At 41.6% G+C, this 12,824-nt stretch overlaps 1 protein-coding gene across 18 annotated transcripts in view; it reads right to left on the bottom strand.

The window, feature by feature from the left end:
- CAMK2D (calcium/calmodulin dependent protein kinase II delta) overlaps window positions 1-12,824 on the bottom strand; it is a 121,492-nt gene that overhangs the window by 4,538 nt on the left and 104,130 nt on the right. For 17 of the 18 annotated variants that reach the window (XM_064416040.1, XM_064416039.1, XM_064416038.1 and 14 more), the window contains 3 exons: window positions 3,173-3,248; window positions 2,445-2,539; window positions 1,606-1,834 (listed from right to left, as the gene is read on the bottom strand). In XM_064416040.1, the coding sequence (XP_064272110.1) occupies window positions 1,606-1,834; window positions 2,445-2,539; window positions 3,173-3,248 (400 nt within the window). Of the gene's footprint in view, window positions 1-1,601; window positions 1,835-2,444; window positions 2,540-3,172; window positions 3,249-12,824 lie in introns of those variants that run through there. The other variant, XM_064416046.1, reaches the window with a different exon arrangement.

Here is a 12,824-nt window from a genome sequence, read left to right as displayed (position 1 = left end):
TTCTCCTTCCACCCTTGGCAGCCCCAAAAACTCTTATCTTTATTAGAGACCACAAGCAGAGGCAAAGGACCTCCAGCAGTACCTTCCCAAAAAGACAAAGGTGCAAAAAAAAAATCAGAGGAAAAGATTAAATGATTCTCTAGTCCATTTCAGGTCATTGTACTGTAAACACCGACTGTTCAGGGTGCAGTGGGCCAGGTGAACCTGCTTCACTTCAGCTTTCTGGCTCTACACACACCCAGGTCAGATCCTTTGACAAACACTGCTTTTTGAAAACCTCAAAGATTTACCTAAAACTGCATTTCAAGGAAGAGTAACTTCTCTTTGAATACTATCTGGTGAAACACTGGCAGCACAGCTGGAATGTGAGAAACAAATGACATGTGGCTCCTGTTCCCATTGGTTTCACATTTTGAAAGAAAAGAGTTATCACTAAGTAATAAAATTTCACTTTTCCTAAATAAGGAAATAATACAAAATCATCACCATGGAAGTTTAACACCTCATTCTACCTTATTTCTTACTTCATCAAGTATTATTTCATATAGGAGAACAGTGTCGCAAGCAGTAAAATATGAGACATGATGGTTCAAAAGATGAAATCTAAGCCCTTACCATCCATGTCAGGAAATTCAGCCACTGTCCACCTTAAGACACTGATGCAAATGGAATTGTATCCTATACAGAGGGCTCACTACTGCGCAAAGCCAGGCCTGGAGCAGTGCTGCCTATTTGGGAAACCACAAGTCACTGAGTTTGGGCTCATTAGCAGAGGCTGTTGAAGAAGAAGAGAAGCCAATGGCCTGAGCAGAACCTCCTGAGCAAGCCGTGACTCTTTATTTCGTTATTGCAACCCTGAGCTTGCTGTCACTAACCCTGGTGACAAGGTGGCTCAAGGAGCTCAGTCACTGCCTGACTCCAATGGTGTGGCAGGGTCTGGATGAACAGCAGAGAGAAATACTGATGGGAGAGAGGCGAGGCTGTCCCATGGGGATGTCAGAACTGCCCAACAAGGAATACTCAGCAGTTACACACAGAGAGTGTGGGGAAAGAGATAAGAATGTGAGAGGGACTGGGATGGCTCAGTTTACAAGGTAAATGTGTGAACTGGCTCAAACCCAACTTGCAGTGAACACACCTAGGCCTGGGAAAGTAGAGGTGGCTAGAAATCACACTGAGTATTAGTCAAACTTCAGTTTTTCCCAGGACTGACACATCTTACTTGAACCTTTCTGGTTAGCTCTGACAGCTCGATGTGTCCTACTGCTTTTTATTTTCCCAGGTTTTCCAGCAATTGTATTCCAGGTTTTCTAATCCGGTTTTGTGTGACTTCTATCAAGCTTTCTCTACATTAAAATACTTTCCTGCTCTTCAAGCTGTCAGTTCAGCGAGCAAGTTGGATCGGTGGTTATCACAGCAGAAAACAACAACCAAAAAAGCGCGTTATTTTAGAAATCTTCTCACCAACACTACGCACAGCAGTGGGTATAATATATAATGAACAACCACAAAAAGTGACACTACTAGAGGACGGCTCGCAGTTTTTAAGGCCCAAAGCAGCTATTGGACTACGAGGTGTGAGCTGGTGCTGGGGCTGTTCCTTACTTGATGGGTACGGTGGGCGAGCCCGAGCGGTGGAAGTGCACGTTCTGCCACTTGCCGTCGCGCCGGTGCCATACGCGCGTCTCCTCGGACTGCATAGTCTTTGGCATGCCGCTGCCGTCCATGTACTGCGTCAGGCGGATGTACGCGATGCACGCCGCGTCCTCGCCCACCAGGTGCACGTGCGGGTTCAGGATGATCGTGTGGATGGGCTTGTTGCTTTTGGACAGAGCTACGAGACACACACACACACACACACACGGGGGTACACACAGGAGAAACCACATTTGCTCTGGATGAGCCAAAAGAACTCACAGCAACCTGTTTTACACACAAAAATCTCAGGCTTAGCAAATACAAAATCATAACCAGGGTTTTATGATCATCACACCTGCAACTAAAATACTTCAGGGAATGAGCACAATCACTTACTGTACACTATTTAATAAGCAAACATGTTTAACCCATGTACATATATGGATTAAATAAAGTGGAGGGCACCACCAGGAGTTTCCCAACATTTCAGTTTCCTTGCTATGTCTAATGACATTTGTACCCAATATTTTCAGTTAAAATAATTCAGCTCTTAACTCCTTCTTTTTTTGACTTTTTAGTTCCAAATACCTGACACTCTCCTCTGCCCTTTGAGATGCCCTGTGATGTGTGAATGAGCGGGGCAGAGGCAGACTGAAAAACACCTATAGCAGAACTCTGAAAAAAACAGTACTCCCTTCCCCTGCCCCAGTCAATTAACTAACTCCCAAACCAAAAAGCTCATTAGATGAGAGACACACAGTCACAAGGAACAGATGAAGACTCGGAGATAAACATGGAATATTTACCATTTTCAAAGTAAAACCGGTGGAAGTCCATCCCTTCTACCAGATTACCCAAAGCTTCAGGTTCGAAAGACGTAAGGCCTGGATCACAGATTTTTCTATGGAAAAGAGGAAATTCTGCAATGAGCACATGTGGTAGGGATCACCGCTTTGGAGAGATAATTTTTAATTGTTTCTTTCATTCCTATGGAATGTTTCACCTTCACACTGGAAGGTGAACTGCTCGACAGGAACATTTCACATTCATGCCATCACACTGGAAAAGAACAGAACTCAATATGAGGTGCAGGAATGCAGTTCTGGTTTCAGCTCAATTACTAAATTTAGCAGCTTACTTTAAGTGCACCACTCTTCATACAAATCACATTTTGACGAAAAAAAGACCCACAAGTCAGTGTTACTACAAGCAGGAATTTTTACTTGTGATGATGAAAATGGCAGCTGTGCAATGCAAGGGATATTTTTTTATGCCTCACATCATTATGTAAGGCAGATTTAAATATTTTCTTCTAACTACACTGGAGTTATACTAGCAGCTCTTCTGAAACTGGCGATGTGTGAAGCCAGGGAAAAGCAGCCATGCACATATCTTGTGTTTTGTGGGGGCATCTGGGAAGGCATTTCAACAGTACAGAACTCCAAGCACAGGCACTCACACATAAACATGCACATTTACACAGACAATGTCAAATACCCCAGCTGTCCTCACTCCCTCCAAAGGAGGAGCTTACGTGTAAGCTTCGAAGTCCCCGTTGTTGATGGCTTCAATCAACTGCTCAGTCACCTTGATAATCTCCTGCTTACGAGCTGGGGAGAGATACAAACCCAATCTTACAGGGGAAGGCAAAGTGGAAGGTGACAGCTGATAGGTATTCTGTCACTCCCCAGCTGGCACAACACCATTTCTCTTCCTTTCTACAACCAAAGGACATGATGTTACATTGTTGCTTTACACTGATTTACCTTCAGTGCACTCCTGTATCCACGAGGAAATTAAACACACGTCAAGATCAATCCACTTTCCTATCACACTTCTAATTATCCTTCCTTCACTGGAGGATCTGCTGTTTAAAAAGCCAGACAAACCAAGCCCCAAATCTAGACTTCAAACTCAAGGAGCTGATTACTCTTTTACAGCCAGTCTGGCTGGAGTAGCTCTGTTGTGCATGCAACAGTTGTACAGCACACTCCCATACATGGATTTGACCATTAACAAAAACATGCCTGGAATGTTAAAACCAAAAATGCAGAGAGAAATCACATTCTTCTTCAAAAAAAAATGCTGGGGAGCACACAGAGAAATTAACTTGCCAATGCTGTGCTCAGATCTGACACTGGTGTTAACCTTCTCGTTAGTGCACACTTAAAGCATTCATATGAAAAGGATCAAAGAAACCAGCAAGGGAAAATGTGATGATGAAAAAAATGGATATAAAGGTCTACCAAGGCTTTTTGTGAGCAGCTCTTGACTGTTAGCACTGCAGCTAAGAGCATCTCAAGTATGAGTTGCCTTATTTTTCACAAGGATTGTGGGAAGAACAAAGACTTTTCAATGAAGAGAGCAGCAATGCCTCCATTGTCATCAGTTTAAACAACATGGGCCAGACTGTGTGGACACTGCACGGCATTGCCAGCACCAGCCAAGTGGTGGGATGGCTGAGTCAGAAATAATGGTGCAGTCTTACAGAAGGCTGGCAAAAAGAGATCCAGAACAAGCAGACCTCGTGCAGTGAGGAAATTACCAGTTCTGCAGGCAACATCTCACATCCATATAGCTGAGCTAAAGGATTTGATTAAATAACCCAGTAACACATCTCAATCAGAGACAAGGAAATTACAGACCATTAAATCAGTGGGAAATGAGGTAAAAATCTCTGCTCAGTTGCTACATAATCATGAGCTCGTGTTAGTGGATAACGATATAAGCAATTAGTATGTCTACAATGGTACTGCAGTTTCCACACACGAGAGGCACAAAACCACACGGACACATAATTTATCATCACTTGGCTCAAGACAGTTGGCAATATTCCCTTTTTCCACTAACATTAGTCATGCTTTTGCAGAGTTTTACCACAGTACCTTTGATGCTGAGATACACAAGATAAAATTCCACATCAACCTCAGGAAGGAAGAAATTGAACTGTGTTGCCAAATTGCTGGTTTTCCTGGTTTTAGCTCCAAAATGAAATTGCAGTGGAACCTATGTTTTCATGAAGCTTTCTGACAGAAGCCACCTTATATTACATAATGGGGCTCCAGCAAAGTTTGTCTGGGCTGTACTAATACTCAGGGGAGCTGTGTCTGCAGATGTATCCATGGGATGTGAAACACATCCATCAGGAAGCTCCAGAGGCCAGCAAAGCCAGCAAAAGAGATTACTGCACTTATCACTGGCTCCAATCAATCACCATCCAACGCCAGCACTGGTGTCAGCACTTGTGGAAAGACTTCACAGTTCTCAATGCAGACTTGTCAGGAACAGGAAGATATTGCCAAATCATTTGCCTTTCAACTCACTCCTCAATTTTCCTACAAAGTTACAAGCATTACATGAAACTACGAAAGCCACATTGCTGCTCTCACCTTTAGGTGACACACAATCACACCTATTAGAAAACTACATTTCTTCCTATTTAGTGATCTGATATGCACATTCACTGGCAGTGAGCCAAAGGGAGAGGTGGGGCACAACTCAGAGAGAGGAGCTCCAGGAATGATTTATCCTATCGTGCAAAATTCTCTGCCTCCTTCCTAGCCTTTACTCAATACAAGACCAAGGCAGTGTGAAATAACAGCAGACATCAAAGACTAACTCAAATACTCAGGAGCCACTGTGCTTTTACACAAGCCTCCTCCTCATTTTTTTTAGCTTTTATGCCTTCTCGTGAGGGTATTTGTGGGGGTGCAGGGAGCCCGACTACAAACACAGACCAAAAGTGCTACTGCTCATTGTTGTTGAAGCAGAGGTTTAACCTGAAAGGAAGTAAGGAAGAGAAAAAAGATGGGAAAATGGAAATATAATAAGTAGAGAATTGGAAGGAGACTGGAGAGCAGCAGAAGGAAAATACAGCTGTGCCTTGGTGGCCATGTGCATCCAGTCAAAGCCTTGCACTTTCCCTTGGTGCACAGGATGAAATAGGAAGGGCACTGGACATAAACTAAGGTGAAATGGTATTGGTCTGAACAGTGTCCTGCTATTGCAGACAGCAACTGACACAAATAATTGGCAGTTTTTAGAATGGTAAGAAAATTATCAAATTCTCATTCTGAGTTTGATGGGCTCCACATAACATGTGCTCTTTGATCACTCCAATTTTTTTTTCCCATTGAAATACACACTCCAAACTATACAAGGACAACACAAGGCATTAGGGAAGAGGCATCTGGCCAGTTCCCATCTGCCAGATAACTGTCACTTACAATCACCATTTGCATTTGACTTGTTCATTATTTATTTTTTTATCCAATAGTAAACTTGGCTTGTATTGAATTCTAGGACAATTATGCTGTTTGATGTACAGTGGCAATTTCATGCCATTATACTTTTCATTTGATGCGCAGTCAGGACTCCCTAAATAAAACTACAGCAACTAAACTTCCTAAACAAAACTGACAGCTGTAATGAGATTCTGATAAAACTGGTTCAGCTACTTTTTCCACAAAGTGTGGTGAAAGTCAGTTCAAAAAGTAAAGCCTTGACCCATCTATAGTTTTTTTGAATATGACAGTGGTTTTCCACAGCATAAAATGTACATAAATACATGTAAATGTATTTAAATGTAAATAATATATGTACTCTGTACACAAAGGATAACTAAAAAATACACCTGGTGTCTTTAAAACAACTGAGGTGTGAGGAAAGAACACTGTTGACAAGTCAAAGGTGTTGAGCCATTTTCCTGAAAACCAAGAAGGAAACAGACTGCAGACATAGCACCTTGTGTGGAGAAGATGATGGCTTTGACATTCTTTGCTCAGAATATGGGTGAAGTAAATACATTGCAGAAAAGACCATGGACCTGTTCAATAAACAACACCTTTTCCCCCGCAGGGTGAAGGAGTTAAGGTAATTAACAGGGGTTTAGCAGCTAAAAAAAAATAAACCCCCTGCTTTGGCAAGTGAACAGGTATGTGACTAAGACAAAGGCAGTTGAAACAAAAACATTATGAAAAAGAGCTATAAAAAGATCAAAAAATAAGAAAAAGAACAAACATGAACATTTCCAATCACTGGCTAAAATGTTTTCTTCATCATTGCTACAGCACATATGTTAACTTTAAATGAGTCATTAATCTCTAGCTATATTGCACTACCTCTTTTCCTTGCTCAGCTACAGGGTGAGGGATAATCTTTCTAAATTAAAGACCACCATTAACACTAAGATCTAAACAACATAAAATGAGGAGAAACACCATTTAAGCAAAAAGCATCTAACATTATCAATACTTTCAACCTACAGGGAGCAGTTCCCCAGGTAGTGAAATCAAATATCACAGGAAAAAAAAGTGCAAAATAGCAGCAAAAACTGTTTTTCCAGCAGGGAAGTCTGGCTTTTCTTCCCTTCCTGTAGCCCCAAGAAATATTTATAAACTCAATCTACAAGAATCACACAGAAATGACAGATATTTTGCTATTTTGATTGCAGAGAGAATGTGCACTATAAAAATGAGCTGTAGATGTGAAAGTGAAGCCTTCAAACACATCTGTACTTGAAACCTCATGTTTTTTGACATACAAAAAAAGAGCCCTTGTAACTCACTGGCCACCACATTACCCATCATTTTTGTCAAAATTGACCCCAGTGAAAACAATAATTTAAACCACTTTGTGCTTCATGCAGATATTGGAACATCTTTCTCCTGCCATCAGCCCTCCAGATGCCTGCCTGTGTCACCACTGTAGTGCAATGCCTAAGCAGAGAAGCACCTTCCCAGAAGAACAAGGTAACCTTACTCCAGATTTGCACATGCACTTGGAGATGATTAAAATGATTTTGCTTCTGACTTGCTCACATGTTGTTTCTCAAAGCAAAAACCCTTAAAACTTTTCAACTGGGTACTTCTAACTATGTATCTCTGTACACCTCAGATTGGATTAATCTCACAATATTTTGGACACATATAAGTACAGACAAGTGAGTTTGTTCTCTCAACTCCTCTCCCTTACAGTCAAGGGAGAGAAACCAGCACTTTCAGGGCACAATTCATCATATCCTAAAATAGATTTTTAAGACAAGTGTGACTCATCTGACCTATTTGCATTGGCTGAAGAGAGTCTAGACAACCAGCTCAAACACAGCCATCTACACTGTGGAGGAAGGTTAAATCCAGGGGGACAAATCCTCCCTGTTGTGCTGTTGTTTTAAAACAGGACAGTTGCTACTGAGGTGACTGTGGGCTGCTAAAATGGAATGGCACAGCAGGGGGAACCTGGCTTCACTTCCCATCTGAACATTGTCCCAACAAACACCAGTGAGATGGAAAGCACACAGCCAGTCACGTTATTTCTATCCTCTGGAAATAACCAAAGTCTGTAAAGAAAGAGGAAGATACTAGAAATTTTACCCTGGGTTGTATAACAATTTCTGGCTGTGTGGATGTACCAGATTTCATTCAGCTTTACAGCATGGACTGCTGAACATCACACAATGTTCCTACAAATGATTCTCATGACACCAATATTTGAAAATTCTACACTGATAATTTTTCTTACAATTTCTGCCACAAATATTCCAACTAAATAATTTCTGAAAAGAAAATAAAAGAACAGGCTGCATGAGTAAATGACTAACTGGGTCTCAGATCTACATAAAACCCACTTAGATCATCAGATGACAAGGCACGCTCCAGGGGACTTCTCATTAAAGAAGTTTATCAAGATTCAGCACACAGAACACCAGTGCTGTGCCCACACTGAACCTTAAACTTGGATAGGGACTTATACATCTGAGTTGTCATCTCACACGTGCATCTTTCTCCTAGAGCCTGCTGATTCCAAAGACTGCTCTGATTCATCCAATTATCAAATAGATGGATGATCTGAAAAACTTTATCAGGGTTATTTGTTATCTCTGACCTATCTGAAAACTGGCAAGCCTGCTACTGCCCTAAAAAAATTTAAATTCTTTACCTATTTAGGCAAATATGTGAAAAATTATTCTAGAGCTTTTCCAATCCTGTACTGATAAAACAGATCCAACAAAATTTATGTGTCTATTTCAATTAATGTTAAGTAACTTGTCACATGCCATAAATAGTATATTTTTATTTATATGGAATCAATTATGTCTAAAGATGCTCTCTCTTTATTTGAGTGTACTAAAAAATTACACTAATATTGATACAGCATAGCAAATGTTGGCAAATGTTTATTCTTTAATGAGAAATCACCTAGTCTCAGATCAAAGCTCCATCATGGTCACTGCACTTACAAGACACTGCACTATGGTTTCCCAACAATTTCATGGAATCTGGCCGCTGTCTCCAGAAACAGTGTCTGAAGTCTTGATGAGTAAGACATTAAGAAGCTTTGCTGCTGTGTTTATTTTTATTTAAACTGTGTTCCTGTCTACTCACTGAACTAGTTCAGAGAAACTGGACATGCGAGACGGCCAGCACTCACATCTGGAAATGCTGGGCATGTAAAGGATATTGTGTGGGTATGCACCATGGATGGAATAAAGCCTCATGGCACGCGCACTGACGTGCCAAACCTCCATGTTACACATGATCTCCATTAATTCCTCTCCTTTCCCTGCCTCTGGGCCGTTTGTGCAGGCAGTATTTGTACTTTAGTTTGATACACACTCACCCATACACTGACAGAGCCTATCCCACTCCAACCCCAGAATGAAGCCAGGCTTTCGGCATATCCTGGCAGCAGCCGTGACTGGAGACAGCTCATCCCCTCCGGAACTGGCTCCTCCCACCTGCACTAGCTGACCCCACCAAAAATTCCACTCATGTTTAAAATCAGGTTCAGGCCAATAACACACAGCCCATGTTCCCAAGGGCCTTCCTGGATCTCAGTTTTATCTGTGCAAATTCCCATTCTTCTCACCAGTGCAACTATCCTGACACACACTGGCTGCAGGATCAGAATCTGGCAAGCAGAACCCTCATTCCCAGGAAGCCATTCCCTGTTTCAACTCACAAGGTCTCACTCCTCCAAGGAATTTCTGAAGAATTTCTGAGTTCATTTACAAACAAGAAATGCTCTACCCAGGTCTTTTAAATTCTACCAATCTACAATATGCCCTTCCCCTCTCATATTTTAACACTGGAGATTTCCTTTACTGTCAGTTGGCCACCAACCATCAGAGATCTCCTGAGCAGAGGAGGACATCTCCCAGTTGTCCTATCAATGCTGCAAGTTAACACCTGCCACAGCAGCCTCAAGGCTGATATATCAATGGGGATGCTCAAGAAAGGAACTTGATATAATAAATGTGACAGGTAATTAATGCTGAGGCCCTATCCAGGATCCAAGCAAGAGGTGAAGCAAATCTCTCTCCCTAAGTTGAAAACTACTGCAAAGATTATTCCTGCAAGATACAGCTGTCTGAAATACAGACATATTTATCCTGCAGTTACAGCTGATGAAAATATTTTTACAATTAATAACAAGAAAAAATACCTAAAAATTTTACTTTTGTAAAGGCTAAGCACAGGTCATTCCTAGATCAGGTAGATCACAGAAATGGACCTTTTTTGAGCTTCTGTCAGATGATGGGGAGGGAAGAGGAGAGACACAGGAGATCATCTGACAGATGAGTCTCTCAACTTACATAGTACAGAGGAAGGAGTGGAGTGGGAGAGCTCAGACTCAAGCGATTGACTCTCTGAGTTTGCATTTCTCATGGACTTGCCCGCTGAATTGATGGAAAGAAACACAACATATGAACAAACAAAGATGAAGAGGTAGAGTGTGATCAGACTCCTCAGCAGGCACTGGCAGCAGGAGCGGCCTCTGGGGCACGGCAAGGGTGGTGACCAGTGGGATGAAGAAGCAATGGAAGAGGAGGAGTGGTGGGTGGAACTCAACCTCTCCATGTCCTCCTCCTTTGTGAAAGCTGTGTGAGGGTCAAGTACATGTGAAGGAAGAAAAAAAGAAGGCCAAAAGAAAAATAATGATAATTTAATTAGAAGCAGCAAGAACTTAGAAAATCTTTGAGCACAAAAACAATGTTAATGATGTACTTTCAGGAGCAGTGTGGGTACCAAAGAACAGTTGTAAAGGTCGTAGGTATGAGTGACTCTGTTCAGATGCCAGCGCAGATTTACCCCTGTATCTGGTACTCAGATACAAAGGGCTTTGAAAGAGCTTTGGAAAAACTGTTCTTAGAAATTTGAATGACTTTTAAGGAATGTATATTCCAAAAGAAATAGTTTAAACCGCTTTCTTTCTACTGTTAAATCAAGTTAGGCCAACAAGTATAAAATTAATTACAAATACATTAAGTATTTCGAGGCAATATACCTTCCAGATGTATTAAGCAGCACAGCTAAATCACAACTTGTCAAATCTGTAAGTGCCTTACAGCTCAGCAATTCCCCATTGCCAAGCATCATTCTTACTAATGCCTTTGTTAATTTGTCTCTGGGGGCAAAAAGACACCATGAGAAATTCAGATCTCCTGTCTATGCTAAATTTAACAACTCAACTTTCTGAAAGTCTGTGGACAAAAATAATGGTGCTATTCCATAGCATTACTTGAAAAATCACACCCATATTACAAAGATGCTGCCCAGTAGTAGTTCCAGTCTCATTACTACAGGAAGAAGAAATCCCACAAGCAATCCCAGAAGAAGGCATTGCCTACAGTCCAGTTCTCAGCATGTTCTTCCTGTCTGCTCCTGTCATATTTAGGAAGGATCACTGTCACGCAGATAAGCCCATGATCGATGGTTAATGTCAGAAATTTATCTTAGCAAGGAACCTGAACTACAGCTCCAAGTCATTTCAGACTCAAATAATATAATTAGCTTATTGCTTGAGTTATTAAAGCTCACTGTTGTTTGGCAAGCACTCTTTCTACTAAAATAAATATGTTCCAGTCCTGAAAGAGGTAAGTGTATACATAAACAAGGCAAAGTTACAGACGCTAAGATTTCCAGTAAATAAAAAATTAAAAGTAAGCCTGATTTTGCTGTCTTCAAGTTAAATACCTGCCTTCAAAAGTGAAAACAGGGTGAGATCCTGACAGGAGGAGAATGCTCTGTGCATCTCTGACAGACAGGAGGAGAATTTGATCCTAAGGATACATTAATGATAGGAGATGTAAGACATTTTTAATTGCTCCCTGTCTTAATGAATCCTAACATTCCTAACACTTGGCACAGACACGCACATGCACTGGCTCCCACAAGACACGAGCGTGCTGGGGATGCTGTACCCCAAAACAGACCTGGGGAGCCACACCTCTGCAAAGAGGCAAATCAAGCCCGAAGAACAAAGCCCCTGATGCAGAGCTGGATGTTTGCAGCCCCTGTAGGCTGCACAAAGGAAGGGGCCCTGGCCCTGTCTGTGCAGTGCAGGCACAGTGTTGGCATACATAATGCACACAGCCTCTGCAGAGCCATTCCCTGGGAGGTGTGGATCACACTGCAATGCCATAAAACACATACTAATACTGCTGCTCAGTTACAGCCACAGCCCCCTGCTCCTTCCCAGGAAGGACAGAGCCTCTTCCCATGCTGTACTCCATGCTGCAACAAAAAGCAAAAAGGTCTTAAATAAACGTACTTTATCATCTAAATGCAAAGCATTCCTTCTAGGTCTCAAAAGTGGTGACAAACATCTTGAGTCATCTTGAGCATACATGTAAGAACCTGGAGAATTCTCTCTCCAGCCTCTGAAATCCATTTGTTCCTATCAGTATTTTATCTCCAGTGGCTGTTGCTGACAAGAGAACAGCTTTCTCACTGTTCTCCTACAAAACATACATCCAGGAGTCAAGCTTGGTGTGGGGGGGAAATCTTTCCTAAGTGCCTTGCTAGGACAGGAAGCTTGAGCTTCTAATGGGTGCCAGGGATGCAGGACTGCCTATTCCCTGAATCATTCTACAAATTAGACCCTGGGGGCACTGTTAGCTTTAATTTATAATAAAACAGTATGAACAACAGCCTCCAGAGGAAAGATGGGACATGTGAAAGGAATACTAAAAAGGGAAAAACAAATAAGTTCATGAACAATTAATAAGAGAGAGGTTATATTTGTCTTTTAAACAAACAGAAAATTAAATCCCTGTACACTGCAGGGAAAGACACAAACAGGATCTTGTTCCTCAGACCTGTGCTTCCTACATGACCCCTTTTCTGGTTTGGGAATACCATATATTGTAGCCATCCAACTTGCTCTTAACTATGATACTGCAGAAT

Source organism: Passer domesticus, chromosome 4 (assembly GCF_036417665.1).
Source record: "Passer domesticus isolate bPasDom1 chromosome 4, bPasDom1.hap1, whole genome shotgun sequence".
Classification (NCBI taxonomy): Eukaryota; Metazoa; Chordata; class Aves; order Passeriformes; family Passeridae; genus Passer; species Passer domesticus.
The sequence above is the reverse complement of the archived record's forward strand: the minus strand, read 5'-3'. Positions and strand labels throughout refer to the sequence as shown.